Genomic DNA, 27,932 nt, shown 5'->3' on the forward strand with positions numbered 1-27,932 from the left:
TAAAATTACTCATAAAAATCCTAATAAATTTCAAAGAGAAAGATATTTCTGAGCACATTTATAAAAGAACATTTGGTCCTTTTACCAAAAAAGCTCCCTTTTAATTTAAATACATTTCTTATTTACAGATTAAACATAAAATATCATCTATAGTTGCAAAGCATATTGCACGTTACAGAGAGAAGCATTTGTATATTTCAATAGGTTTTCCCAGAGTTTCCAACTCTAGAGTTTTTTTGTAAAAACAGATTTACCCTTCTTGTGCATAATAAATAAAAATGCAGCTTGTGTTTTGCTATTTAAAACTAAAACAAAATACCTTTAAAAATATTATTTCTCTGCCTCTCAGTAAGAGGGAAGGGGGGTAAAGAATCAGGAAGGTCCACAGGTACTTAACATTCTCACCAGATTCACAACCAAATTCAAGTTGCAACACAACCCTGAGCCTTGCAAAACCTGGGGACACACAGCCCAGCCAACCCACCTTCTCACTTTCACAAGAGTCCCTGCTTTGCAGGAACAGGCACTAGAGAAGGAGTTGGATGTCTGGGAATGGAAAAGGAAAGAAAGATCAAGATTTTTTGTTTTTTTTTCTCTAAAGTCCCTAGCTGCTCAGGCAATCATCTGGCCCGACCTGCTCACCAGCATTAAATTTGCAATCAGCAAAAAAAGACCTCTGGAAAAAAGGAATGTCTGGTGTTTTATCTACAAAATCCAAAGTGAAGGATTATAGTTTGCAATCATTCAGTAAACTGAGCTAATGGCTGAGAGTGGTGTTTTTCTTTGGTGGGGGACACAGGGCAGGAGGTGAGAGAGGAATCAAGCTGATACCCTCAGACTGCACCACTGTGCTTATCCAGCCAGGGAGCCAGAGACTCTAGTTTCCATCGGCACAGACAACCATCCTGGTGCAGAAATACCTAGAAAACTACTGAAGGGAAGTATGCACCCCTCCATGATCCAGGACAGCCTCAGAACCTGGGGATTCAGTCACACAGTGTGAGTTCCGACAGATGATTCGAAAGTTCTGAAGGGAAGATCTGAACACAGAAGCTGGTATTCGACCAAGGCCAGCACAATTGGAGAGCTAGCAAACACTCCCTTTGTCGCCTCCTCCTCCAGGAGATGGAGTTCCTCAGTCACACCACCTCAACCAGCGAAGCTGGCCCTGGAACCATTTACGAATCTGTGCTGGGAGGTTTAGACTCCACCCACAAAGGCAGCTGAATGCTAGCTTCTCCCAAAGGTTGGGCAAAACCATTTTCATAGTGTCCACTGAAGCGGAGTCTAGACACCAGCTACACACAGGAATGCAAGGATGGTGCAGGCTCTCAGCTGTTCCAAAGCGTGGACTATTTGGAATCAGGGTGTTCCCAGGGCAAAGGAATTTCCCTGACACTCCTCTCCTCAGCCCTCCCCTCTCTGACCTCTCACAACACAGAGCAGCAGGAACAGCAAAGACCCTGCAGGATATATCACAGTTGTTGACATTCTGACCTTCAAAAAGAAAGCAAGTTTTGAACGTGGCTCAAAGAACCTTCTCCATAACTAGCACGAGACGGGCATTCTGGCATCTAGCCACTGACTACACAGCATCCAGCTTTAGAATGGGCAGTCTGGAAGCTCAACAACCATGGTTAGAATCAATCACTCACCCTCGGACTCACAACTGGTACAAGTTCAGTGCCTGGAAGCCAAGAAGTTCTGAGGCTTAATGCAAAACGTGTCTCACGTCAGCCTGTAGCCCCGAGGTGCCTCTGCGGCACGCAGGCCCAGGTCCCTGTTCCAGAACGGGAGGGGGACGGGATGCCTGAGCCCAGAGGGGGGATGTGATGACACAGCAGTGTGATCACAAAGGGCCCACTTTCTTCCCTGAGGTGCCCCATTCTCCCAAACGGCTCATTTATCGCCCCACCTTGGTTTACCTGGAGAAGAGGTGCAGGGATGCTTGTGTGTGTGTGTATGTGTACTTAAAATGGGATATTTTGGTTTTACTAAGGCAATGAAAATATTTAAAACATACATAGTATTCTCAAAGAAAATTTTCTATTTAGTATATGAGACAATGTTGATAAACAGAATGCTTCTGAAATGAAGAAAAAACGCAAAATAGAAGCATTTGATTTTTTTTTCCTTTAAAACAATTTGCACAATAAATGTTTAAAAGACAGAGGTGACATTTATTCCTGAAAACCCCTTTCCTAAAAACCTCGAAGAACTGAATTAGATATCTATTTTAAAAAACAGTAATACTTAAATTTTCAAGAAGAATAACATTCCTTTCTTTTGATTGAAAATGCAATGGCTTACGCAGTGCTCCCTTCTAGCTTTAAAAAAACTAAAATAAAATCATTTGACGTATGCTAGCAGTGACGGGTGAGCCACACGACAGGTGAAGTTGGAGGTTTTTAAGAGACTGCCTACCCTTTCTACTGACATTCATTTCAACCTCTGATATTACAGGGAAGCCAAAGCTCGGGGTTCAAACCACCTGTTTCCTCTGAGCACTCTGTACGAGTTCAAAGAGACACAGTTCCGTTCTTGCTAAGGACATGATAACAGCAAAGAAAAGAGACATTTCAGTACAACTTCCTCCTTACATGTGCTTGCTTAAAATATCAGGCTGAAAGGCAAGGAGTGGCCAAGAAGTTTCCAGAATCTACCCGATACTCATCCCATGCCCCCTTTGCTGTGGTCCCACAAGGTAGCAATACGAAACAAGGCTGTTAATATCATAGCAGCAGCTGTGACATCCAGTGGCCCAAACCAAGAGTATAAGGCACTAATCAAGAGCCTGGATTACACAGAGAAACGGCTCAAGGATGCCAGAAAGTCATCTGATCATTTCTTTCTCCCTGACTTAGCTAATTGGCACTAGACACAGAAAACAAAAACAAAACAATTCCAATCCCAACAGTCAGAATTGAGAATCCTTGGTTAGCAAATATAAGACAGATGGAAGCTCAGACGATTATAGGTATTTTTCTCTCCCTAAAAGGCACCTGGTTCTGAAACTATGGGAGATCCTCAGGTGAGTTCACGATACATGCAGAACACCATCCAAAAGATCTACCTGTTAAGCTCTTAAACTGTGATGCGTCAACTGAAAAGACTGCCTGTTAGAATTCGGATAAATTCGTGAGCAAATAATCTGTAACACCGTGACGATTACATGCGGCGCTAATGCAGAACTGGATGACTTTTCCCCACGTGACTGACAATCGTGGGTGGAGACCTGGGAGAGAGCCCAATTATCCAATAAGAGAGAGAGGATGACAGAAGGCAATAAACAGGGATGTCGGGGGAACTGCAGGCCCCGCTGCACAGACATTCATTCACAGTCCTCTGGTGGAGAGGTCGCCAGACGGCAGTCACGCGAGCCGGCCGAGCAGACTCGACGGATTCCAAAGGAGGAAGCTCTGAAGCTCCAGCCAAAGAGGGCCATCCACGGTGCACAGTAACACCTGCACCTTGTAAGAAGCCAACTTCTGTGTACCTTCTCACTTCAAAGTATATCCTTAAGACAAATATGGTATATTTACTGAACAGAAGAGAACACTAAAGTACGCAAGGATCTACCAGATGAGGGTGGAGAGCTGGATAGAGATTCATACACCATTGTGGATGGCCAGACTCCCATCCTCCTCCACTTCGGACTGGGTCTTGGCCTGGCCTGGGTTCAGCTGTTTTAGGTCCAATTTCAGATGAGGCCACACAGGGGAGAGCAGATCAAATCAAGCCAACCATCTGGTCAATCTGTCGCATGTAGATGCTCTTTAAAGGCAGGGAGTATCGCCTCTCATCAGGAACACGATTGCACTAGAAAGGAAATAAACGAGGGACAGTTTGAGTTTTGAGTTAACACCTCATGTGTTAATTCCTCAGGAGAGGTGACTGGATGACCTCCCCTGGGGTTTCTCATCCTGGCACTGCTGACACTTGGGGCCTGTCCTGTGCACTCTGGGGTGCTTAACGGCATCCCTGGCCTCTCCCATTACATGGCCCCCACCCCAACCCCCAGTTGTGACAACCACGATTGTCTGCAGACATTGTCCAATGTCCGTTGAGGAGCAAAGACACCTCCTGCTGAGGACCATTGATGTACTTTAATTTCCTCACTTCACAGGTGAGGAAACGGAGACCCAGGGAGGCTAAAAGGTATGCACCCAAGTGCAGAATGGCTGGGACTAAAAGCTGTGTCCCTTGGGTCCTTAATCCACCCAGAATTGCAAAAAATGCTTTAGCTATTTGAAAATACTGTTGTTGGGCTGCCCTCGTGGCGCAGTGGTTAAGAATCTGCCTGCCAATGCAGGGGACACGGGTTCAAGCCCTGGGCCGGGAAGATCCCACATGCCAGTGCTCCGCAACAAGAGAAGCCACCGCAATGAGAAGCCCGCACACTGCAATGAAGAGAAGCCCCTGCTCTCCACAAGCAGAGAAGGCCCACGCGCAGCCGTGAAGACCCAATGCAGCCAAGAAATAAAACAAATAAATAAATTTTTAAAATTACACAAAAAAAATACTGTTGTTTTCCTAAGTTTATGGTTCTTCTCATCCACAGCTAAAACCTAAATGCTTCAGTGTTATATTTATTTTAAATTAAAGGCTTTTTTTTTCCTCTCTCAAAGTGGATGCAAGTTTGAGAACCAAACGTGTTGACTGGAAACAGTTTCCACATATATTCAGGCTCTTCCTCAGAAAAACACTTTCCTGTTGCTCTGTACTTGAACTCCCCTGGCCAGCTCCTCGACTTCACAACATCAAGACAGACAGGTCCCGCAGCTGGTCCTGACCCTCCCCTGCCCGGCCTCCGCCCCAGCATGTGTTTTGCAGGTGCTGTGCCTTCTGCCTGAACACCCCTTCTGGGATGCTCCCCCTCACCATTCCAGGAGCTACTGAGAGGCAACCTCCTGAGTGAAGCCCTCCTTGTTTTCCTGGCAGAAAACCTCTCCCTCTTCTGTGTTTCAACAGCTCTTCACAGAGCCTCGTACCAACAAGCACCTGGGGGAAACTGGTCTCCACTCTGGGACCTGAGCTCATCCAGCACCAGGATCCTACTGGCCAGCCCGCATCCCTGGTGCCCGGCACAACGGGACTGGGTCTATTAGACGTGCATCTCCTTCAGTCCAAATCCAGTCTCCACCACGCGGCTCCACTGTGTGACCTGACCCTTCCTGTGCCTCCCCTCTTCCCATCTATGAAATGGGCATAGTGAGGTACCTACCCCTCACAGGGCTGCTGTGAGAAGTTAACATACTTAAGCACTTAGAACAGTGCTTCACACGTGGCAAGCTCTATAAATAAATGTTGACTATGGTTATTATTTCTCCTTCTAACTGTTCTTCCTTTTCCTTCTCAATCATGCTTTGTTCACTTAATCTACACTCCATGGCCTAATGGAAATTTAGGGGTCTTATCTACACCTACAGAAACGGCCTCTCTCTGAAACTCTTCTCAAACTACCCAAGCTGCGGGTGCCAGGAATATTCTGTCAGGAACACTGCGTGACACTGTGATCAGTAGTGTCTTCTCTTCCTCCTCACACAAACCACCCCTGGAGAAAGCAACTTACATTGGAGCTGGAGTTGATGACTTTTAGCTCATGAGGTTTAGGCCTGTGCCCAGACTTTCCCACCTGGTCCTGCCCTCCCTCTTCAGCAAAGAACTCCTTCCAGGGCAATTCCCGAAGATGTCTGTCCACAGATACAATGTGTCCCTCAGTTGTAAACATGTATCTGGTTCCAGATTTGTGTACTGGATTCTCCTCATCAAAGAGCTAGTGGAAAAAAGAAGACAGATACAATTGTAGCAGGTTTGGAACTAATTCATCCCAGTTGAGTCCAGACTACTTAAGGACAAGAATTTGCTTGGCTCTCAGGTCAACCCAGACTACAGTGAGGATTCAGCAGTTGTGTTTAAACTCAGATGCCTGGACTTCCCCGACCCTGCCCAGACCTAGAGATTAGAAAGCTGGGGGCTGAGACCCAAGTGCCACTAGTCTGTAAAAGCCCTAAGAGCTCTGGCACTGAAATTCTGGAATTAGCCCCACCTCGCACACACCTAGGTTTCAACTGTAAATGCCTGGAGGGAAGGAGGTACATGGTTTATCCCTAACCGGATCCCCAAGGGCCTAGCAAGGAGCCTGACACACATGCCACCGTCCGGTTCACTGCTGTGTGGGCTCTGCGGGCACAGGGCACCCAAGACAGTCCTATCATCCAGCAGTGGGCGTGGGGGGTGAAGGAGGGTGCGGTGAGGGCATCTAGAAAGAATACCTAACCCAGCAGGGACAGGTCAGTGTGCCGTAAATGAGGAATAAGGCGACACTTAGAAACAGATCTCTTAGAGATGGAAGAAAGCTTTCAGGCATGCGGAAAAACACTCAGCACAGCTGGTCTGTGTTTACACAGCTCACAGGAGAAGAACAGTCAGCCGAGGTTCTCCCCATCCCCCCAGCACCCCTGACCCTAAGTTCTTTCCTCAGGAACACCCTGGGGGTCTCCTTCATTCATTTGCTCCAGAACTCACCCCGTGAACTTCCCAGACACCATGGCTGCCAGATGGGATGCCGGCCGGGCCAACCTGCCGACCTCAGCCAACCTGACCGGCCATGCTGGGTGGTGTGGGAGACCATGCGCCCTGGCGGCAGGACCACGAGGCCAGCTGGCGGGCACACCTCCCCTGATGTCTGCTGTGGAAAGGGATGCCAGCAGCAGCGGCCTGGCCTTAGAGGATTAAACCAGTGCTTCCAAAACCTGCTTTTGTACAGAACCATCTGAGCCACTAGTCAAAACTACAGGCTCCTGAGCCTGCTTCTGAAGATTCCAACTCAACATGGCTATAACCTTAGCAGGGAGACTCCAATCCAGCTGTCCCAGGGCTTGGGAACCACTGAATGAGATACAGCGAACCTAACACTATGGATGAGAATCTCTGCATATCGGCCTAAATTCCCCACGCTGTTTCCCCACCAGGAAATCCTAACCCTCTGAGCCCTGAGAAAGTATCCTTTTAGGTGCAGCCATTCGAGACAGCGACAGACGGAGGAGAGCGGCCACGTGTCCTGGTGCAGACGCCGCGCGTGCCAGTGGCCCAGCAGCCGCGTGGAAAGAGCCCTGGACGAGGAGGCAGGACCCGGCTCTGCCGAGTCGTCACCCCGAGAACCCAGGCAAGTCCCCTGACCCCTCCACGTGGATGGCAGGTCCCCTGAGGGGAAGAATGAACACTGACTAGACGATCCCGAAGGGTCCTTCCAGGTCCAACAATTCAGTCTCTCCCCAAACACGCGAGGACGCATGGACGGACCGAGCGCCGGCCAGGCCGCGGGTCCCACCGCGAGCGCGCACGTCAGGGGAAGCGCAAGAGAGACCCTGCTCTCCTGCTCAGAGGAGCCACCCAAGCACTGCGTGGATGAGCGTCCCCCAGCACGCGTGACCTGCACGTCACACAGCGGGGAACCCCAGGTCTGTGTGTGTGTCCTCGGCAGCGCCTCCTCCACGGGGTCCGCAGCCACGGAGGAGACGGCCACGAGCTCCGGCTTTGCCCGCGCTGCGTCCCTGGGCCAGCACGACGTGCAGCACGGAGCAGGGCCAGCCGTGTAGGTTCGACGGGAGGCAGAGGAACGCTTGCTGCCAGCAGAACGGAACGCTTCCTGGGTGCCTCTTACAACACACGTACCAGATACAGGTATTTACAGGTCTCGCTGAGGAAGAAGCTCTCCATCCGGTCCTCTTTGGATTTGTCGATGACGTGATGCAGCGTCGCATAGCCACACCTGCCAAACAAGTGCTGTTCTGTGAATGGAATGACCAAACGACCAAACACCGGTAGGTTTAAGGGCTATCCTTTTCTTAGCCTAGATGGTCTGCAAATTCATTAAAAAGTGGTCTGGCTGCCAAATCATCAGGTTAATGGCAGGGGAAGGGGGGTGGGGGCGGTGCCAGAAGTGTACCAGGACGCCAAGGAAGTGACTGGCAACACATTCACAATGACGGGTTTACATCTCATGTCCCAGTATTGGCAGACTGACTTCTCATGTGAGAGTCTGAAACAGTACTTCGTAAGAAAACACGTATGATATTACTGCTGGTAACAAAAAGAGGTCACAAAATGGAAACAGAATTCTTATATATCTACTTATAGACACACATTATAGATTTACATATAATTATATAAAGAAGAGTGTAAGACTCTCTACTTAAATGATGATAGCTGTCTCTGCACATGGGGATGACAGGGAGCTACCTCTATATTTTCTCTACTCCCTTGACTTTTCAGTATATGTATTATTTGTATAACGGGGAAATAAGTTACTTAAAAAGAGCCCATATAGAACGTAATAAGGTGTAAAGGTAAAAAAAACTTTCTTAATTCCCACTATAGTGGGCAGGTTCTACGACACAAGGAGTAAGGAATTTCCCTACAAAATTAACATGAATGACCTCCTCTAAAAAGCAAAATGCAAAACAAAATAATCTTACCCCAGCACAACTCAAAATAAATCAAAAGTGGCCAAAAGAAAAAGGAAGGAACTTAGAAAACTAACTTGACTTTTGTGTGCTTTTCCAGACTCTGCAGAATGTCCATTCCTACGTGGAGGTAGAAGGGATTCTTGGTTGCCTAGAGAGAACACGAGAGAATGTGATCCAGAGGGGCCTGGAAGACACGCCATCAACACACATGGCGGTGACCGCGGGGACGTTCCTGAGGAGAGGAGTCGCGGGCCAAAGGAAGGCAGGGCCAGTTCACTTTGTCCTGAAGGGTCGCGAATGGTACAACACTAAGGCATTCTGTCGGCTCACGTCAAAGCGCACCTCCAAACTGCTTAACTTGAACAGGGGTGAGAAGATCTGCTCCAGGTTCTGGTCTCCTGATTCCATCATGATCAGAAGTGAAACAACACCTCACTGACACTCCCAGATCTGAGAACAATTCCAGTTTCTGCGTTGCCTCAGAAATCTCTAGAAACTTAAGCTGCAGGCACAGAGAAATAGGACTTTGTGTTCCTTCCACCCACAGCACCGTGAGGAAGGGCTGGGGGACAAGAAGACTCTCAACATATCTACAGAGGCCTCCACATGCTCTGCTCTCTAACTGCCCTAAGAACTCCGTCCCTGGGTGGCTTCCTCTTCTGTCACATTCCCGTAGATGGTTTCGTTAGGGGCAAAAAATTCTCTGGGAAGATGAGGCTTTTATCCCAAAACGCGTTCAAAAGTTGGGGATCATCTGCAATCCGTGCCCAGTGCCAACCTGCAGAAGCAAAAGCAAACGACCACGAGGCTGGCTGTCTCTGGATTAAGAGAGCACAGGGAGAGGCTGCAGCAGGCAAGGCTGCAAAGCCGAAGGTTTCTCTGGATTCTAAGAAACAGTCAGTGTGAGGAAGAGGCTGCAAGAGGAAAGAAGCAGTGACAGAAACAAAGAGAAACACACCCAAAGCAACAGACCTAAGCTTAAGAGGAGAACTCAGACAGCAGCCGCATGTCACCCTCAGAGCGTGAGTGGCCTGACTCTACCCTGAGTTCAGGGAGGCAAAGTCGGCGGCTACCTCTTCCTGCCCCCGAGGGGTTATCTACAGCTCACGAGGTCTCTCTACGCCTGAGGTCAATTACCAGTTTCACAGGATTCCTCCCTTTTCCAGAAGCAAATGGCAAGGATTCAGTGTTAAAGTAAAAAATAAATAAATAAATAAATTATTGAATGCATCTGAAGTCCAGCACTAATTATGACCAGAGCTCCGAAGACCTCCTTGCAAGGCCGTGCCCACTGCACACGTCTGCACAGGTCTGCTGAACGCACAGAGGACCAGCTTCTTGGAAAGTGAGCAGCTCGTGCTGCTGTATTTGCAAACGGCTGACACCTTTCGGTGTGTATAAGTGTACAGCGTGCACAGAGGTATAAATATCTGCCTTAGACTGTGGGGGACAAGACGCTTCACAGTTTAAGTGACATCTCCTCTGGCATTCCAGTAATTTCACAAAAGATGAACGCTGTACTTTTTTTTTTTAAGGATTAAACAAAAATAGGCATTCAGATGAATCCCAGATGGTTAACTAAGAAAAAGAATTTTTTGGTCTGAATAACTTACACAGACCAGGGCTCCAAAGTACATGAGGGCAGAAATGCAGTCCCCCAAAAGAGTTCTTTGGTCAAACAAATTTGGAAAACAGTGAGTACCAACTCTTCCTCTTGATTGTTCAATGATGGGAGAAAAAAGCTCTGCAGTAAAGACACGACTCGGCTTTGCAGAACGTAGGGCAAATGCATATGTGACCACAGACACCTTCCCTGTCCTGTGGAACCATGACGGACACACCACTAACAAGGCTCTGGGCCGGCAGTCGCTCTAACGGTCGCTGTGAAACAACACAAGTCCCCACCCGTCAGCAAGTGTTCCCTACAAACCAACTGCTACAGGTCTTCCCGGAATTTCAACACAAACTACTGTTCAACAAACTCTAGTACCTGGTAGAGGAGATACGTAGACTCCACCAGCTCGGGTCTCAGCGGGTAGAAGAGCACGTCAGGGGCCTGCAGCTGCCAGTTGTACCTCTCGGGGAGGGCCCCGTAGCGCTTCCATATGGCATAGTAGAAGGCATGCAGGCAGATGGCATCCTCCACATCTCCTATCAGAACCTACGGGGAAGACGTAGGCCACCGGGTTAAGATGCTGTTCTCAGAGTGGGAAGATGTGACACACAGGCCCTGGGCTCCACACTTCACCCACTGATCATCTGACCTACACACACGGCTGAAGACAAAACCAACCCCCTGAGAACTGCATAGCACAAGAGGCTAACTGTACACATGAACAAAGAATGGACAACTGAGAGACGGACCACCCCAAAATCGCACACCGCTACTCTCCTGGCATGGCTTTGCACTGATTTAGTGTGCAGTAATTTCCAAAGAGAATAATGGAGACGTACTGTGCTATTAACTTCCCAGATCTGAAGAAGCCAGAGAATGTTGTGGAGCCAGAGAATGTTCTGGGGGAAAAGGGCCCTTTCCAATGACTGCTTTTTCTTAGCCAACAGCACTGTGAAATACCTGCAGTCCAGGGAAGAAGGCCTGCAGAGAGTCAATCCATGTGTTCATCAGCTGCCCGCTGAACATGTTCACGTTGACGTAGAGGGGCGGGTCCCCTTCTCCCTCGTTACAGGCCTCCCGACTGAGGAGCCAAGCAGAGCGGTCAAAGGGGAAGACAGAGAAACAGCTCCAGCTCTGTTCCTCCAGCAGCCCCTGGCAGTTTCACTTAAATGGAATCAACACTTAACCTTTTCTCCTAATTCATTCTTTAAACCTTTGGAGACAGACTGCCTCTACCTGTCAATGTGAGACTAGCACAAGATGACATCTACCATAGGGTCAAAGTTCTAAATTCAGCCATGCTAACACATTGGGATTTCACTGCATTTTGCAGAAAGCACTTTGATTATCAGGATGGGGAAATACTTCCATGTAATTTGGTATACAGCAGGGGTCGGTTTTGACCTAAGTGGGGAAACCTGGTTATTTCTGCACAAAAAGAGTCTCTTCTCTGATAAAATTCTACACTGTGGGCCTGGAGGAAAACAGCAGAACAAGAAGCTCAGGGATTACTTTTCAATTTAGTAAATCTGGGGGCTTTAAAAAGCAAAAAGGACTGAATTCTGGCCAAAAAGCCTCATACTGAAACCCAGCACTTGCATGTTCCTATAACGGCTAGAATGGAAACGGGTCCGAGAAAATCCCACCACGCAGGCAACTCAGTGGCTGTCACTTGCGCCAGCCAGTTAACACACACAAGTACACAAAGGAAGACCCACGCAAGAGAGAGGTGGCACCAGGGTAGAAGCCGCTGAAGCTTCGAGTGGCACCTCTCTTCTACCATCCTGAATGCACAACAGACAAGCAGCAAATAATGCTGTTTTAAACAAAGAGGGGAACAAAATACGGTAGTTGTCTTTTCTCTCATCACGTATAAAGACCCATCCTAACTTCTCTGGAAAGTGAAAGAACCAGAACAACCGCGCTGCAATACAGCTCTAAGTGCAGTTAAAGCCAGCGACACACAGGGGTGTCACTCCTCGTGGCAGCCCGTCTCCAGGTGGCGCCCAGTGAGCCCTGCCCCCCACCCCACACCACATCAGCCCTGACAGAAGCGCTGGCTGTCATTCTGAGATGAGGGCAGGAAAGCACGTGGTTTCCACCCTGGGGTCTCTCTTTCCATCGCTCTCAGATCGCTCATTCTGGGGAAGCTGGCTGCCAGGCACCGCCTACAAAGAGGCCAGTGTGGCAAGGAAATGAGACCCCCAGCCTCGGTCAGGGAGGACCTGAAGGCTGGGAGGGGACCCTCCAGCCCCCACAGAGCCGCGGCATGGCTGCAGCCCCCAGCACAGCTTGTGGACGACCTCGTGAGAGACCCCAGATCAGCCCAGCTTCTCCTGGCTTCCCGACCCAGAAACTGGGGGAGACAATGTTTGCTGTTTTAAGCGACGAGGTTTCAGGGTAATTTGTTAAACAGCAGTAAACAGCGAATACACCTCTTTACCCCCAAATGACTGACTGACAACCAGGAGGCAGCAAAATGAGGGCCGAGACCAAGAGACCCTGTGAGTTTATGCTGAGAAACACAGGAACATTTCATGATACATTCTATTTGCTTGACGGGACAGTAAGAGAAAGCTGGTGAGGAGACATACCCTCTTCTTAAGTAGTTCTGAATACTCTGATACGCAGCATTAAACATGTCTAGGTCTTCTTTTTCGCCAAAGAGAATGTAAGATTTCAAGAGGTATTCATAGAAGGAGTCCAGTCCAGCACCCAAGCCACTCTGCTTTCCGACCCAATGGCCCGTCTGAATGTTCACAACGTTGCCTGCGGAAACAAGCAAAGCCCGTCAGGGCCTGGGTAGGGGGCAGGGAAGGCCTCCTACTTCAGCCCCACTGCTCCTCAGCACCTTCGTCCCTCGCAGGAAACAGAAGGGATGAACGCGTGGCCCTCACACCTTTATCAGTCCTATGGGCAGCATGGGCGGCCAGAGCTTCCTGAACATACAGTGTCTCACCACTGACACAAAAATGGGGAAAACATGTCACACAAAAGAAAAATAGGTTTGTCGTTTTGCTTTTTCAGGTTGACAGTGCGTTTCAAAAGCTGAAAGTGTTGTTCATCAGAGAATTATGAATTATATAGTGTATATAACCTGTAAAATGGGGGAAAAAAAAAAAAGAGCAGAAATAATCCAAATGTCCAATATCAGAAGATGAGTTAAGGGGCTGTCATGTAGATTTTACAGACAATAACCGCAAAAACAAGGCAACAACTTGAAAGCACCTGCATGATGTGCCAACTGTACAGCAAAATAAAAATATCTATGTCATAATCCGGAAGTATAGAAAAGTTGCACGTGCCAGGCTGCAGGGGCGTATGAAAAATTTTGAAGTTGACAGTTTGGGGTGACACTGGTGATGCGGTGACAAATGGGGCGACTATTTTATTTCTCCTGTTGTTGTCAAACACAACAAATCTGTAAATAAGCGGAAGAACTTAGGGAACAATCGCAGCACTTTTAAAAAGGAGTGCTTTTGCAGTGACACTCTAAGCTCCAGGACCACCAACCCAGTTTCCAATGACAAAAAGAAAACACTTCTCAAAATAAGACAAGCGATTACAAGAGGCAACAATCTATTTTAAAATAACATCTTGAGTTAGTAAAATACTGCCAATTATTGAAGACAAGTAATGAGTACATAGGGGTTGATTATTCATTATACTTTTTCCTACTTTGATATGCTGGAAATATTCTGTAATAATTTTTTAATAACATCTTGACCAAAATGCTCAAGGAAAAAAAAAAATCTAATATAAGTTTCATCTGGGCTTTCAACCTACTATCACATGCCGTGATCTTTTTAAAAGGAGAAAGTCACTCTACCAGTTAACTCTCAGTTCCTATCTTTGGAAACTTATACTGGAGCAGTACGATCTGCCTCCGAGGCAGTTCTTTTTATTCCCATGAACAATTACTTTCAAGTGGAATATGCCAAGAGATTCAAACCAGAAGGGAGCCCTCACAGAGCAAAAGCATTATTCTGTCCCATCCAATCTTCCGGCCTCCCTCTAAGCGAAAAGTCACATGGAGAAATCAGATGTGGCAGACACTGAGGGAGGGCCCTTCTGTCTCAGTTGTTCATTTTCAGGTTCAATGGTAGAAAGAAGGAGTGGAAAGGGAGGAGGGGAGGGGAGGGGAGGGGAGGGGAGGAGAGGAGAGGAGAGGAGAGGAGAGGAGAGGAGGAAAGGAGGCGATGCTCTCAGTGCCCAGGGCCTGACAGGTGCCCCACACCTAACAATCCTGTATCGTTGCTCCGCAGGTTCCAAAGGGCTTTCACAGCTCGCCTGGCCACCCACTCAAACGTGGAATCCCCCAGCAGTCGGCTCAGAATCCCAAACTCCACCAGGAGGGAACCCGCGCCGGCCGTGCATGTCTCATTATTGCTGTCAAGAGGAACGCCTGTCTTGAGATTCACCTGGGCACAGGAAGAAACAAAGGATTTGTGGCAAAAGTCAAGGAACCTGCCGGGCTAGGAGGCCAAGTCACAGCGACCCCACGCCGCTAACGACCCAAGCTTACCGCAGGGTGAGGCAGCCCCCACCTCCCACTTTACACCTGGAACCAACATGGGTAAGTTGAAAAGGCACGGACAAGACAATATGGACACCAGAGCCCTGCGTTATTCATAAGAGCAAGTCTTGGGGAGTCATTATGATGCTATTCACTAATCTGCCTCTTTGCAGCAGGTTCTCTTTGGCACTGGGGACAAAGGCAAGCTGTGGAATCACGTAGAAATTTTAAGTGAGCTGCTATGAACTCAGTCGTGCTCAGTGAACGTTAACAATCTCAGACTGGGAGAGAAAGGGCACCCGGCGAGAACATGACGGCCTGTTTCATCACTGAGGCTCTGTGGTCTAGCCGTTCTCCACTGGTTACCCGAAGGATGACTCAATCCCCAGGAGGGTTCTGGGCTCAGCAAATCAGATGCCACAAAGATAGAATCTCATTCCAGATCTTGCATTTGAATCAGCTGCTAACTTACTGGTCTGTACAGGCTTTATTTAAAAGATCCACGTGAAGAGTTCAAAAGAACAGTCACTGAGCTCCTATCAGCATACATGTGAGGATATCTGGGGAAAGGGACCCAAGGCAGAAATGAAGACAAATTCCCCCCCCTGTACTGTGGCAGGCGCTACAGTCCCACCTGCAAAAGGGGCTGAGAATACTGAGCACAGGAACATGACTGCCTTAAGGGGAAGGATGAAGTCAAATATGTCGCTGTGTGCCTGGCACACAAAAGGGGTTCAGTAAATGCTGAGTGAATTAAAAACCATTTCTATCATACTTAGGGCCAAATTATCTCAAAGACATGGCTTTCCTCTCCCACATCGGCCCCACTCCTTCCCACAAATAAATTCATCCACAAAGCGCTTTAATTCCGGAAGGTGGCAAGCTGTCTGCCTACCCGAGGGTAGGGGATGCCTGTCTTGGTGTTTTCAAAGGCAGGGAGGAGCCGCACAGCCAGGTCGTGGGCCATGTGCAGTAGCTCATTATCATAATCCTTGATGGTCATGTCACCAAAGGGCTGCTTGGAGTCAGTTATTATCCTGTGGGCAGAAAGCAGGCTTCCCAGGACCCTAATGACAGGAAGAACAAAAGAAAAATAAAATCATGTTGGTTGTAAATGTGTACCATCCAGCTCAGGATGACAGAGGCAGGCTTGAATTCCCTATGGACTTAGCACTGCCTGAAATCAGAGGGCCTGGACTTAATGAGCCCTGAAGTCCTTGCCAGCCCTGACAGCAAATGATCAGTTGCTAGGTAAGCACATTACTGAAAGGGAGAAGGGGAACCATGCATCGGATGCTACTGATGAAGCCGTCACTGAAAGTAGTAACTGCCTTTGGTCATCTTCCTCATCTCATCAGAAGGGAGTGTCCTAATCATTCCCAGAATAAGGATCACCAAAAGGTGGGTAACACACTACTTGTGGTTTCTCTCACATGGGGAAAATTTTAGCCAAGTAAGAAACAGGAAGGAGGGAGACAACAAATACTAAGTCACTTTTGTAGTTCTAGCTGCCAAGCAACATGAAGCTCTCCAACTTCTGGTAAAGAGGCAAGGTGGGGAAGGGCAGGAGGAGGAGGGGAGAGAACCACTGCCTGAGAGGTGGGGGCCGCCAGCTCCGTCCCTTAGCAGCCACGAGTTCAAGCCCCCTCCAGTGAGCTGAAGCAGACTGTGGCATTTTTCAGAACAAATGTTTTCATAACTTTAATTTTAAATAAATGCTACATCTGGAATGCTATGCAGTAATACAATTTTCAAAGTTTAAGTGGAACAGGAAAGCAGTCACAAGCTCTCAAACTAAAAAGGCAGGATACAAAACATGAGTCCAGTACATTAGGGGGAGAGAGGGAGGGAGAAAGACACATCGGGAACAGACAGACCCAAATGGGTGGCAGTGGGTTTCTGCAGGCACCGGTGGGTGAGATGAGAAACTGATTTCTTCAGAAATACGTAGGAGTTTTCCTAGCACACAGTGAAGGAAATGACACTAGACGTAAAGTGAAATCATGAAAAACTCCTTTAAAGGGACACCTATCTTAAACCTGCATTAAAATGTGTCTTTCTATTTGGTCCCAATAGAAATACTTTGAAATGGCAATTGTTTCAGTTTTGATCAATCCAAAAGCAGATGAAAAGGGGACACTGTGCCCACAAGGTCTGCAGGGGCTCCCTACCTGGACCCCGTGGCTGGTGGACCCTCACAGGAGTTTTCTCCTTACACACACAAAAGCAGCCTTCAATCCGTTTGACGTACTATTTTACCTTATCGTGGCCTCAAAGACTTGGACGGTGGAATCTTTGTCAAATGACACTGTGTTGATCACTAACTTGACTGCTTTCTGGAACTCGGATGAATTTCCCATTATCTTTAAAAAGAGGAACACAAACCATTACGATGGCCTGAAACAACACGGAGGCTACCTGATCGCAGGACCTGGGCCGCTTCATCTGAAGGTCTGTATGTGTGGTTTTGCCACTCATGGGAGTAGAAACACAAAAGGTAGAAAGGCCCAGTTATCTCTCAGAATACATTCTGGGACAGATGGCAAGCCCATGTCCACCAACTCGAGAACCCTGTCTCCAAACGGCAAAACTGTGACAATTCCTCGTAAAAACCATTAACAGCCCTTGCCGTCCTGCCCCACTCTCCCTCAACTTCAGTCTAATCGTAGTTAGTGTGCCAGGCATTACAGTTTCTGAAGTCCTTGAAATGAGTAAAAATAAATCCAAGAATTGAAGAAATAAAAAACATGACTTTCCCTCTGATTCTCAAATAATTTCACAGCTAGGGCGCTTGGCTCCCAGGAGACTAAAACATCTGGGAAACTGACTCCTTGCCTGCTACCCAGATGCCTGAACACTTTGAGAAACAGTGGTATTATCTTTAGGAGCATAGCATAAGACTGATGACATTCAGAACAAACAAAATATAAAAATAACCAGCTCTACGTCCTTTGTAAAAAATGTTCCAGAATTAGGATTCCTACTTTGGGTGCGTGGATATGGTATCACTCCAAGCTTCTCTCTCCTATACAAAGTGCAAATTGGGCATAAAATTTGATAAATTAACCTGAATTGAAATGCTTTTTGTGCTGTTCAAAATTTTATGACAATCCTGGGACTATAATGACATCCTAAGGACACACACCAAAAAAACAAGAAAAAAACAAATAATTTCATTCAGACACTTTTTTTCAAGTATGTCTTATTTCCTAGTATTTACCGGTCTAGTACATCTTTTTTTCTTTTTCTCCCGCTCACTGTTATTGCGCTATTACAAGCAGAGCAAGTACAGACGTTTCTTTTCTGGCTTTCGGTTCTTTCTTTTTAAAAGATTATGCAATCATGCCGCAAGTTGCTCAAACAGTCAAGGGACGGCTATCGTCCGAGTGGTTCCAAAACACACCTGTTAAAGTTTGTTTAAAATGTCAGCAAAAGAAAAGGGAAACCTCAACAGAAATAACACCTGAAAAATAAGCCTGAAGTGTACATTAAAGACCGGATGTTCTACAATGAAAACCACAGAGATGGGTCTGTTTCCCTACAGATATTCACCAGCAGCAAAATCTGTAAGCAGCTGCAGAGGCCTAGACGACCTCAGATCACGTGCAGGATGCTGAAGGAAGCCAGTTACTTTCAATGACATACTGCAATTTATCACTTTAGGCAGCTATGAAACAGAGTAACCAGGCTCTGAAATCATTCACTCAGGCTCAAGGAAAGCTGGATTGGACAGAAGAGTTAAACAGGCTTCTTTACTGCAGAACTTCTCAGAGTCTTTAAAATGCTGGTGTGCAGTGTGGCTCTTTAATAGTGGAGACTGGTAGAATTTCTCAAGTTCATTTGGGAACATAATTCTTCTTTGAGGGAGCACACCCTTAGAATCTGTGTTGGGAAATGCTGGATTAGTAGAAATTCATTTTCTTAACACATATTTGCACCCTTACCATGTATCAGAGAGCCTGAAGTGAGGAGAGAGTGCAGTGATGAACAGAGACAAGGTCTCTGTACTTCACGAGCATGGCAGGGGGCATAAAAAGACACAATGGGGCAAAAAGAGAGGGCTCAGGGAGAAAAGGTGGAATTTCATAAGCTATACATGAGTCTTGGGACTTTTTTTTAAAGCAACACTTGTAGGCCGAGTCAGCCGCTGGCATCTTCAACAAGTTACCTCATTAACCAGGGTGGACACACTCATCCGGGCTCATTCTGATCAGGGATGCTGGGTGAGCGATGGGAAGCAGCAACCACTTGGGCAGGGGAGACTGGGAAACGAGACTGCTGCGCAGCTACAGCCTGGCAGAATGAAACCCCGGGCTTCCCATTAGACCCTGCACCTAGGAGCACGTAGAAGGACCGCTCGAGCTCTTCCCCAGCGCCGCGAATTCTACCACTAGCAAGACCAGGGACAGCTGAGATGCAGACTTAGCTAGTGTTACCCAATTCTAACTCCTGATGGCTTTACACTCTGTTGAAGGAAAGTTAAAATGTAGGATTTGGAACTGACGACAGTAAAAATTTTCTAATGGTAAAGGCATACTGGACAAGAGAAGAGAGTAAAGAGGTAGTAAGATCACGTTTACTAAGGAAATTTTTAAACACTACGCCGGAATATAGTCCCTTGCCGTATTCTACAGCAAAGGGTCGTGGAGCAGACCAAGCACACATGGCAGCCTGGTAACAAGAACCGTGCACGGTGCCTGACTGCTTTCCACGTGCGCTCCAGAGGTCCCCAGCTGCCTTGAGGGAAATCAAGGGCTCAGCAGGTAAAGGCAGCCCCCGAGTTGGTAGCCCAAGTCTAAGAGTGAATTGTTTAGCCTCCATGTGTCTGTATTTTTTGCAGTTTTTATCCTGTAATTGATATCTAGTCTCATGGCATTGTGGTCTGAGAAGATGCTTGATATGATTTCAGTTTTCCTGAATTTGCCGAGGTTTGATGTGTGACCCAAGATGTGATCTATCCTGGAAAATGTTCCATGTGCACTTGAGAAGAAAGTGTAGTCTGTCGTTTTTGGATGGAATGTCCTATAAATATCAATGAAGTCGAGATGGTCTAATGTGTCATTTAAAGCTTGTGTGTCTTTATTTATTTTCTGTTTGGATGATCTGTCCATTGATGTAAGTGGGGTGTTCAAGTCTCCCACTATTATTGTGTTCCTGTCGATGTCCCCTTTTATAGCCGTTAGCATTTGCCTTATGTATTGAGGTGCTCCTATATTGGGGGCATAGATATTTACCATTATATGTTCTTCTTGAATGGATCCCTTGATCATTACGTAGTGTCCTTCCTTGTCTCTTTTAATAGTCTTTACTTTCAAGTCTAATTTGTCTGATAAGAGGATTGCAACTCCAGCTTTCTTTGGACTTCCATTTGCATGGAATATCTTTTTCCATCCCTTTACTGTCAGTCTATATGTATCCCTTGGTCTGAAGTGGGTTTCTTGTAGGCAGCATATAGAAGGGTCTTGTTTTTGTATCCATTCAGCCAGTCTGTGTCTTTTGGTTGGAGCATTTAATCCATTGACATTTAAGGTGATTATTGACATGTGTGTTCCAATGACCATTTTCTGAATTGTTTTGGGTTTGTATTTGTAGGTGTTTTCCTTTTCTTGTGTTTCCTACTTAGAGAAGTTCCTTTAGCACTTGTTGTAAGGCTGGTTTGGTGGTGCTGAATTCTCTTAACTTTTGCTTGTCTGGAAGGCTTTTGACTTCTCCCTCAAATCTGAATGAGATTCTTGCTGGGTAGAGTATTCTTGGCTGTAGGTTTCTCTCTTTCAGGACTTTCAGTATATCCTGCCATTCGCTTCTGGCCTGCAGAGTTTCTGGAGAAAGGTCAGCTGTTATCCTGATGGGTTTTCCCTTATATGTTGTTTGTTGCTTTTCTCTTGCTGCTTTTAATATTTTTTCTTTGTGTTTGTCGTTAGTTTGATTAATATGTGTCTTGGTGTATTTCTCCTTGGGTTTATTCTGTATGGGACTCTCTGTGCTTCTTGGACTTGGTGAATTATTTCCTTTCCCATGTTGGGGAAGTTTTCCACTAGAACCTCTTCAAAGATTTTCTCAGACCCTTTCTTGTTTTCTTCTTCTTCTGGGATGCCTATAATTCGAATGTTGGTATGCTTAATGTTATCACTGAGGTCTCTGAGACTGTCTTCTAATCTTTTTATTCTTTTTTCTTTTTCCTGCTCTGTGGCAGTTATTTCCCCCATTCTATCTTCCAACTCACTTATTCATTCTTCTGCCTCAGTCATTCTGCTGGTTAGAGCATCTAGAGTATTTTTAATTTCAGTTATTTTGTTATCCATTGCTGTTTGTTTTTCTGAGTTCTTATGAACTGTTTCTTGTACTTTATTTTGGTATCGAGATTTTGTATCATTTTTACTATCATGACTCTAAATTCTTTTTCAGGCATTTTTCCTATTTCCTCCTCATTTATTTTGTCTTGTGGGTTTTTTTCCTGCTCCTTTGCCTGCATGGTGTTTCTCTGTTTCCTCATGGTTGTCCAAACTTTTGGGGTTGCTTGTCCGTTCTGTAGGTGAAGAGTCCCGGGTTAGCTCGACTGGTCTCTGCTGCAGGTTGCAGGCCAGAACCGAGATGTCAGCAGCCTGGGTTGTAGTTGGACGGCTCTGGGAAGAATCTGCTTGCAAGTTCACTCGGGTCGTTGGCAGAATAATGTTCCGTGGAGTGGAAGGACTGAGGTCAGGTTTCCTGGCTGGCTGTCAGCTGGGTACCACCCTTAGCTCCTAGAGGCCCCACTCAGGGCCCCTGTCTCACAGCCACCAACAGCTCATCACACCTTTGTCAGACTCGCATCTCTCTGACTCCCCTCCTAGGGCGGTTCTCTTCCACTTCTTCTGATCTACTTTCTTATCTGGCGCTCGCTGGGCCCCGGCTGGCGCATCCGCCGGGTGCGCGCCTCTCTGCGCACCTGCCCCGGTAGGCCAAGTCTAGAGGGGGTAGTGTCCACCAAACAGGAAAAGCAAATAAAACAAGAGTGTTTATACACAGGGTCTCTACACAGGGGCCGGGACCAGGGCTCAGACTCGCTCCTGGGGAGCCAGTAGCTAGGGGATGTTTCAGGGGATCTCGTCCCCTGGAGATCTTGAGATCCTGAGATCTTGTCTTTTACTTCTGAAATCTTAACTACAGTAACTGTAAACTGGTTCTTTTAAGGAATAAAATAGTAGGAACACAGGAGAAGAACAGGTTCCCCCCAAACAATCCCACTTTCCCCTCTACTTTTTTAGGGGAATCACATTACCTCTCATCTAACCTTCAGTGTTTTTCTTGCTCTCAGCACTAAGCTTATTAAAAATAAACAACAGCTATCAGAGCTATGAATACATGCAGAGCATCACGTTTCCTGGAATTCTCATCCCTGAGGGAAAGTAAGGGTAATTAACTCCAAAATATTTTAACTAATTCTTAAAAATAATAATAAGGCTAAACACTTACTGCAAGTGTATCCAACGCATCAACAAGAGTCAGTGAATAATTCCCTAGGACATCATTGATGTTCAGATTTGAACTGAAAAAGAAATAAAATTAAAATTAAACAAGGGTACTTTAAAAGAGAAAAAAAAGATGATAAAACTAAACACTCATCAGAAACCAAAATTGCTGGACACTCTTATTTACTCAGGGACTATTGTGGGTGGACCAGCATGGCAATGGCCCTTCTACCACACAAGGGACAGTCTCTGTAGTGTCACAGGACAGCAGAGACACACACACTTATACTATAGTGGAAAGAAACGAAACAGGAAGTAAGGAGACGGGAGACAAGAATTGCCGCCCTCTGAGATAGTTTTATCATCACGGATGATCTCTCTGTCCAGCTTGAAAATGCTCTGATTTCGAAATCATTAGGAATGAAAAAGGAGAGGCCCTGTCACATGACCTGCAACTAAAACTTTAATACAGAAATCAGACACTGCAGCAGATTACACCCACAAAGCAGCAAATAAATACCTCAGTTACAGGCTCAATATCTCTCATCTGTCCTTGGGGTGGGGGAGTACATTACCTGCTTGATACCGTTCTTTCACTAACATCTCACCCAAAGAATCCCCACCAGCTCCATCAATCATGAGAAGCTATTTTTTAACATGAACCAAGGCAGAGTTTCTTGTAACTGGAGCTGCGTTCATGCTTCTGCCACACACCTCCGGCCCCCTAATCCATGCCAATCACCCATTCTGGAACAATCTTAAGACATCAACTTCAGGACTGCCACGAGGGTGACTGACAGTTCTTTATAGCACTAACAACGACAGAGACACTAACGTATCTGGGAAAGGTGGGGATGGAGAAACAGTGAAAGTTGTAGAGCTGGCCTGACAAATTCTATGGGGTTCAGTTCTTCCTGTCCCATTCCCACAAACCCAAAAAGCAACTGCAGAAGCTTGAAAAGACTTGAAAGTAAGGAGGGAAACAGGATGACCATGTAAAGATTATGTTTATGAAAGACCACAGTTAAAAAAAAGAAAACTCCTAGTTTTATCTTCAGCAACTGATTCACTGATATTATGACATTTTCCATCAAATTCCCAGACCACTTCATCCACTCCTCGGGTCTCTCGAGTGGGTCCTGCCTCACTTCCCTGTGGGCGGCATCTCCGTGTTCCTGACACTCGCCCTGCTCTCTGAGAGGCCTCCTATATGCCTCCGCTGCGGCGAAGTGGGCCCCAGGTGAAGCAGGCATAAGCAGCTCAAACATGTCACATCTCATCTTACCTGAGCCTTTTTAATGCTGGTTATGCCACGCAGTCTAGAATGTATGGCAAAATTTTACCTCCATTTTTGGAAACAAGCTATCTAGAAGGGGCGATCGAGGAACCAGGGCTAACCCGTCTCTCACAAGCCACAAAGCCAGCACACTGCACGGCTGAAGAGCTGCACCTGCTGCTTCTAGCTGTATACACATACACGTATACGACTGCAAAAGGTCCTCTGAAGATGAGAGCTGTGGGTTAAGCTCAGCACTTCAAGGGCAGTGCCAGCCAGAAAGGATACAGGAACTGTGGAAAGCTGGAGGGGAGGGTCAAAGGAGACGGGGAGATCTTCAATTCTGCCAACCCAGGAACACTCTACTGGGCTTAAATATGTACCTCTGCTGCTCAGAAACAGAGAGCTGGCTCCAACAACCCACCTCCTCACAAAGCGGGACCCTCATCACTTAGCCTCCAGGTTGGAGGCTGCATGAACCACATGCGACCGCCTTCCCCTGAGTGACACCCTCCTCTGGCATGTCACCTTCTCCACCTGCACCGGCCCCTGGACGGGATGACTAATGTGGAGCACTGCACTCCTTCCCATGTTTTACTGTGCTTTTGCTTTTAGGCTATCACTAAAACGGACCCAGTTTTAAAATACATCTCAAGAGAACACCCAAGCAGTCACGGACAAAGAACAATTATAAGAGCTGTCAGGGGAAAAAATGTATTTGTAATAACTGGTGGTTCCTTCACTCAGACAAATCCACTCAAAGATCTAAGGCGTTCATTAAAACACTTTTAAATTCTTTTCTACCAGATCACTGCTACACATTCTTTCAAAATGGGTCAAAATAGAAAAAAAAGAAAAATGGGGAGGGGAAGGAAGGGAAAAGCAGACTCCACAAAAGCCTCTTGGCCCAACAGCACCAAATTATCACGACGCCACTCAGGTCAGCCCACTGTGCAGAGGAGACTGTAGATCTGTCTTGTGCTTGATCGATGGCCGGCCAGGCCAAGAACTCAAACTTTCGGTACAAGGCTGCGCTCAAAAGCGTCCATCTTTCCACATAACCGGCTGCCGAACCACAATGGCCTCTGCTTAAGTTCCCAAGTGTGCCTGTTCATGGCATTCACCCCACTCTGAATTTTTAAGGTTCTTATCACCCCAAAACAGAGAAGATGGAGAAAACTATGGCCTTTGACAGAAAATTTTTGGTGATGCAGCTAACATGACGCTAACACAGCATGTTCAAAATTAAACGTATGTCTTTAAAAAAAAAAGTCCTACACGTACTTAACCTGTAACAGCGGTTCAGAAATCTACCTGGTGCTGTGTAGGCACAGAAGTACTATAAGAAACAGTCCCTGTGTTCCAGGGATTGATAATCTGGGGAGACAAGACAAAGGAAAAGGAAGGTGAACACACGACAGCACTCAAGTCTCACACGACAGTAAAATGTGAGACGGCAGCTCAAAGGAAAGGAACCGAAAGGAGAACTGAGATCAAGGACAGTCATCTTCAAACACTTTGATGACATCATGGAAAAAGACTTGAGTCTGACTCAGAAGGAGGCGGGGATTTCAAGAAGAAATTGGAATGCACAGGAGGCCATCTTAAATTAGGGGTGCTTAGGAACAAGTTGTTTTTGGGGGCCAGTATCGGTTTAGTTTGATTTGCTTTTTTGTTTGAACAGCAATATTGTTGGGGAGAAAGCAAAGAAGGGAGGGCCATGCTCCCAAGGGCTGAACTAACTTTACTATTCACAAGACTGCAAAATGTATACATGGATTTATACTAATATCCAGATTTACTTGAAGAAGCTTTTGAATTTGGACCCTCCAACCCAAATTAGGGATGTGAGAGGAACTGAGTTTGCACAGTGATCTGTAGCTGGACAGAAAGGCTATTTTTAAAAAGTGTCCTGGTTTTATCTACTTCATGTCAATACTCCTCACCCTACCGCCAGTCAAACAAGACAGGCAAGATAAGCCTCAAGTAAATATGACTAAGAAAAGAAACGCACGTTTAGCACTCGTATTTTGTTTCTGTACTTTTTACATAATATTCTAATGGCTAAGTTGCTCTATTTTTTAATCGAATCATGACAATTCACGTAACAACAATCATGAGAATACATCTGCTTAAAAGAAATATCTGGAAGGTTTTCATTACCGATTATTTATTTCAGAGATGTAAATGTGGCCTACTGCTCCCTTGAAAACACTCAAGTCTGAGAGGAGTTACGTTAAAGGAAAAGGAGTAAGAAAAATTAACTTTCCACTCTTTACAAGTGGCCAGTGTGAGGGTCTACTCAAGGCCGCCATAACCCCAGCGCTCTTTCACCTCCTCAAAGACAACACTGGCCGACCAAAAGGTTCATTACTAACCTCTGGGCACACCCCTTCCCCGATGGCATCCCCTCAATATGTCTAATTCCACCTTTCCAATAGCAACGTATCTGCCTCAAGGCAACCTGACCTCAACTTATCCAGACTGTCCCTGAATAGTCAAACCAAACCACTCATCAGCAGATGTCATCCTGAAGCAAAGAAAGCTAGTTAAGTAAAACAACTCAATTTCCTAAAATCTGGAAAGGCCCAGTCATTTCTTTTTAATTAAAATTTTTCTCAAAAAAGAAAATGGGATAGGAAATACATTTCTGTGTATAAAGCCTGACAAAGTGAAACATGAAAAATAACTCATCCGTTTCCTACAGCTTTAGAAAGGCCAAGTCCTTGTACGTTAACCTGGGATGTGCCCGTGGCTTCACTAAAAACCATGCTCTCCAAATGGAATTTACGACAAGAATTTGTATATAATCAAACCATCTAAAAAACGGTTCAGTCCCCTTTAGTGTACAGGCTCCCTTTTTAGAACCTAAGGACTGGACTCTGCTGCTTTCCATCAAGTGAAGGAAAACACAGGCCTCAAAACGTCCAAAGGGCCCAAGCAGCCCAACTCCTCCACTCCCACTTGAGGGCAGGGACCCAGAGAAAGGTAGTCACCTATCCAGCCTAACAGGGTCAGTGTCAAGGCACACCGGTTCCCTCCAGCTAGGAGGGTCTCAGCTGGCTGTGCTGTCCTCTTGGACTCTGATGTCAACAGCAGTGACCCTTGACGCTCAGCCTCTGCAAACACGGCTGATGGAAGGGGAGGACTGAGCCATCTTCCCTGACAGCCCTGCCACCAGGGCGGGGAAATTTATGGGACAGACCCTACAGAACAAGCAACGTCATTCTGAGTATCAGGACCCCAAATCTAGGCCACCAGCGTCTCTCTCTCTCCCTTCCACCTAAGAGCTCTCAGCCTAAGAAGCAGCCCCTATAATAAAGGATGAAGGCTGTAGCCCTGCTCTGCCTCAAACTCACTGGATGGCTTTAAAAAGTCCCTTCCCAGGACCAACTCCTGAATTTTTACATTTTTAGACAGTAAAGTTGGAGTTGGCTAGGTGGGGGGGAGTGGGGGGGGGCGGAGATAAGGGCTCGTTTTGAAGCTGCGTTTACAAGGGTTTTCGTTCTGATTTGACGTTCACCTGGAGAGAGGGCTGGAGATGGACGTCTAAGCCCCCCACCCACCCAAGCCAGCCCTGGGTACGGCCACCGCCCCCGGTCTCTGGGCCTCAGTTTCCCCGTCTGTAAAAGACTGCGCTGACAGCTGTCCAGTAACTCAGAGATTCGGAAGCATCGAGATGAGGACAGCCACCGGCCCGTCCACGCACCCCCCGCAGCCCAGACCGGGCTCAAAGCTGGTCAGCGCTGCTCCCGGGGCCCTAAACGCCCGGGCGGGCCGGCGGGCCCCGGAGGACGGGAGGGAGGAAGGAAGGCAGCGCGAGCGGCGCGCGGGCCGGGGGGCGTCGGGCCGGCGCGGGCTACTCACGGGTCCCCGCGGTCGGGCCCGCGGCCGCGGCAGTGGATGGGGTTGAGCTCGTCCTGGGGAAAGGCGTGCGCCATGTAGTTGTCGTAGCCGAACGCGAACATGCCGCGCGCCAGGTCGCGCATCTGGGCGCGCAGCTGCGGCGGGAAGGCGCCGCTGTAGCGCTGCTCGTACTCGTCCCGGCCCCGGCCCCGGCCGCCCAGCACGTAGCCCCAGTGGGCCGGGCCGCACACGCCCGGCGCCGGCCGCCGCGCAGCCCCCCGCCGCCGCCGCGCCCCCTCCGCCGCCGTCCCCGCCGCCCCGGGGCCCGGCGGCTGCAGCCAGGACGGCCCCGACGGCGCCCCGAGCCGGCCCGCGCGCCCCGGGGCGGGGGAGCCGGCGCCGTCGGGGCCCCTCAGGCGCGGGAAGCCGAAGCTGAGCGGGAAGCGCTGGTAGAAGCCCATGCTGGGCCCCAGCCCGAAGACGAGCCACAGCGCGCCGTGCAGGCCCAGCCGGAGGAGCAGCAGCCCCAGGACGAGCGCTCGCCATCGCATGGTCGCGCGGGCGCCGCGGGCATTCTCCTAAAGCGCGGGGGGCCTGCCCCGCCGCCCGCCGCACCCCACGTCCGCGCGGCCGCTCCGCTCGCTTCCCCTTTAAGGAACTCCCTCGTGACGCACCAGGAACTGGCCCATTGTTGCCCCCCCCCCCACCCCCGGCACCTCGGGCCCGCCCGGCCGGCCGGGGCCCGCATTCGCCGGCCCCG

At 47.7% G+C, this 27,932-nt stretch overlaps 1 protein-coding gene across 3 annotated transcripts; it reads right to left on the minus strand.

Moving 5' to 3' along the window:
• On the minus strand, positions 1–27,907 carry EDEM1 (ER degradation enhancing alpha-mannosidase like protein 1). Of its 3 annotated transcripts, none has more exons than XM_057704861.1 (13): positions 27,194–27,907; positions 24,641–24,703; positions 22,055–22,127; positions 16,862–16,965; positions 15,498–15,669; positions 14,324–14,507; positions 12,681–12,855; positions 11,047–11,167; positions 10,462–10,632; positions 8,546–8,619; positions 7,678–7,774; positions 5,636–5,776; positions 1–3,819 (listed from the first exon to the last, which is right to left on the minus strand). In XM_057704861.1, the coding sequence occupies exons 1-13, from the start codon at positions 27,721–27,723 to the stop codon at positions 3,730–3,732; spliced, it is 1,995 nt and encodes a 664-aa protein (XP_057560844.1). In that variant the 5' UTR covers positions 27,724–27,907; the 3' UTR covers positions 1–3,729. The 3 variants fall into 3 exon arrangements, with proteins under 3 accessions (XP_057560844.1, XP_057560842.1, XP_057560843.1); XM_057704859.1 differs by having other exon boundaries at positions 5,573–5,776; positions 27,194–27,903; XM_057704860.1 differs by lacking the exon at positions 24,641–24,703 and having other exon boundaries at positions 5,573–5,776; positions 27,194–27,900.
• Positions 27,908–27,932: the final 25 nt, after the last annotated feature.

Source organism: Hippopotamus amphibius, chromosome 13 (assembly GCF_030028045.1).
Source record: "Hippopotamus amphibius kiboko isolate mHipAmp2 chromosome 13, mHipAmp2.hap2, whole genome shotgun sequence".
Classification (NCBI taxonomy): domain Eukaryota; kingdom Metazoa; phylum Chordata; class Mammalia; order Artiodactyla; family Hippopotamidae; genus Hippopotamus; species Hippopotamus amphibius.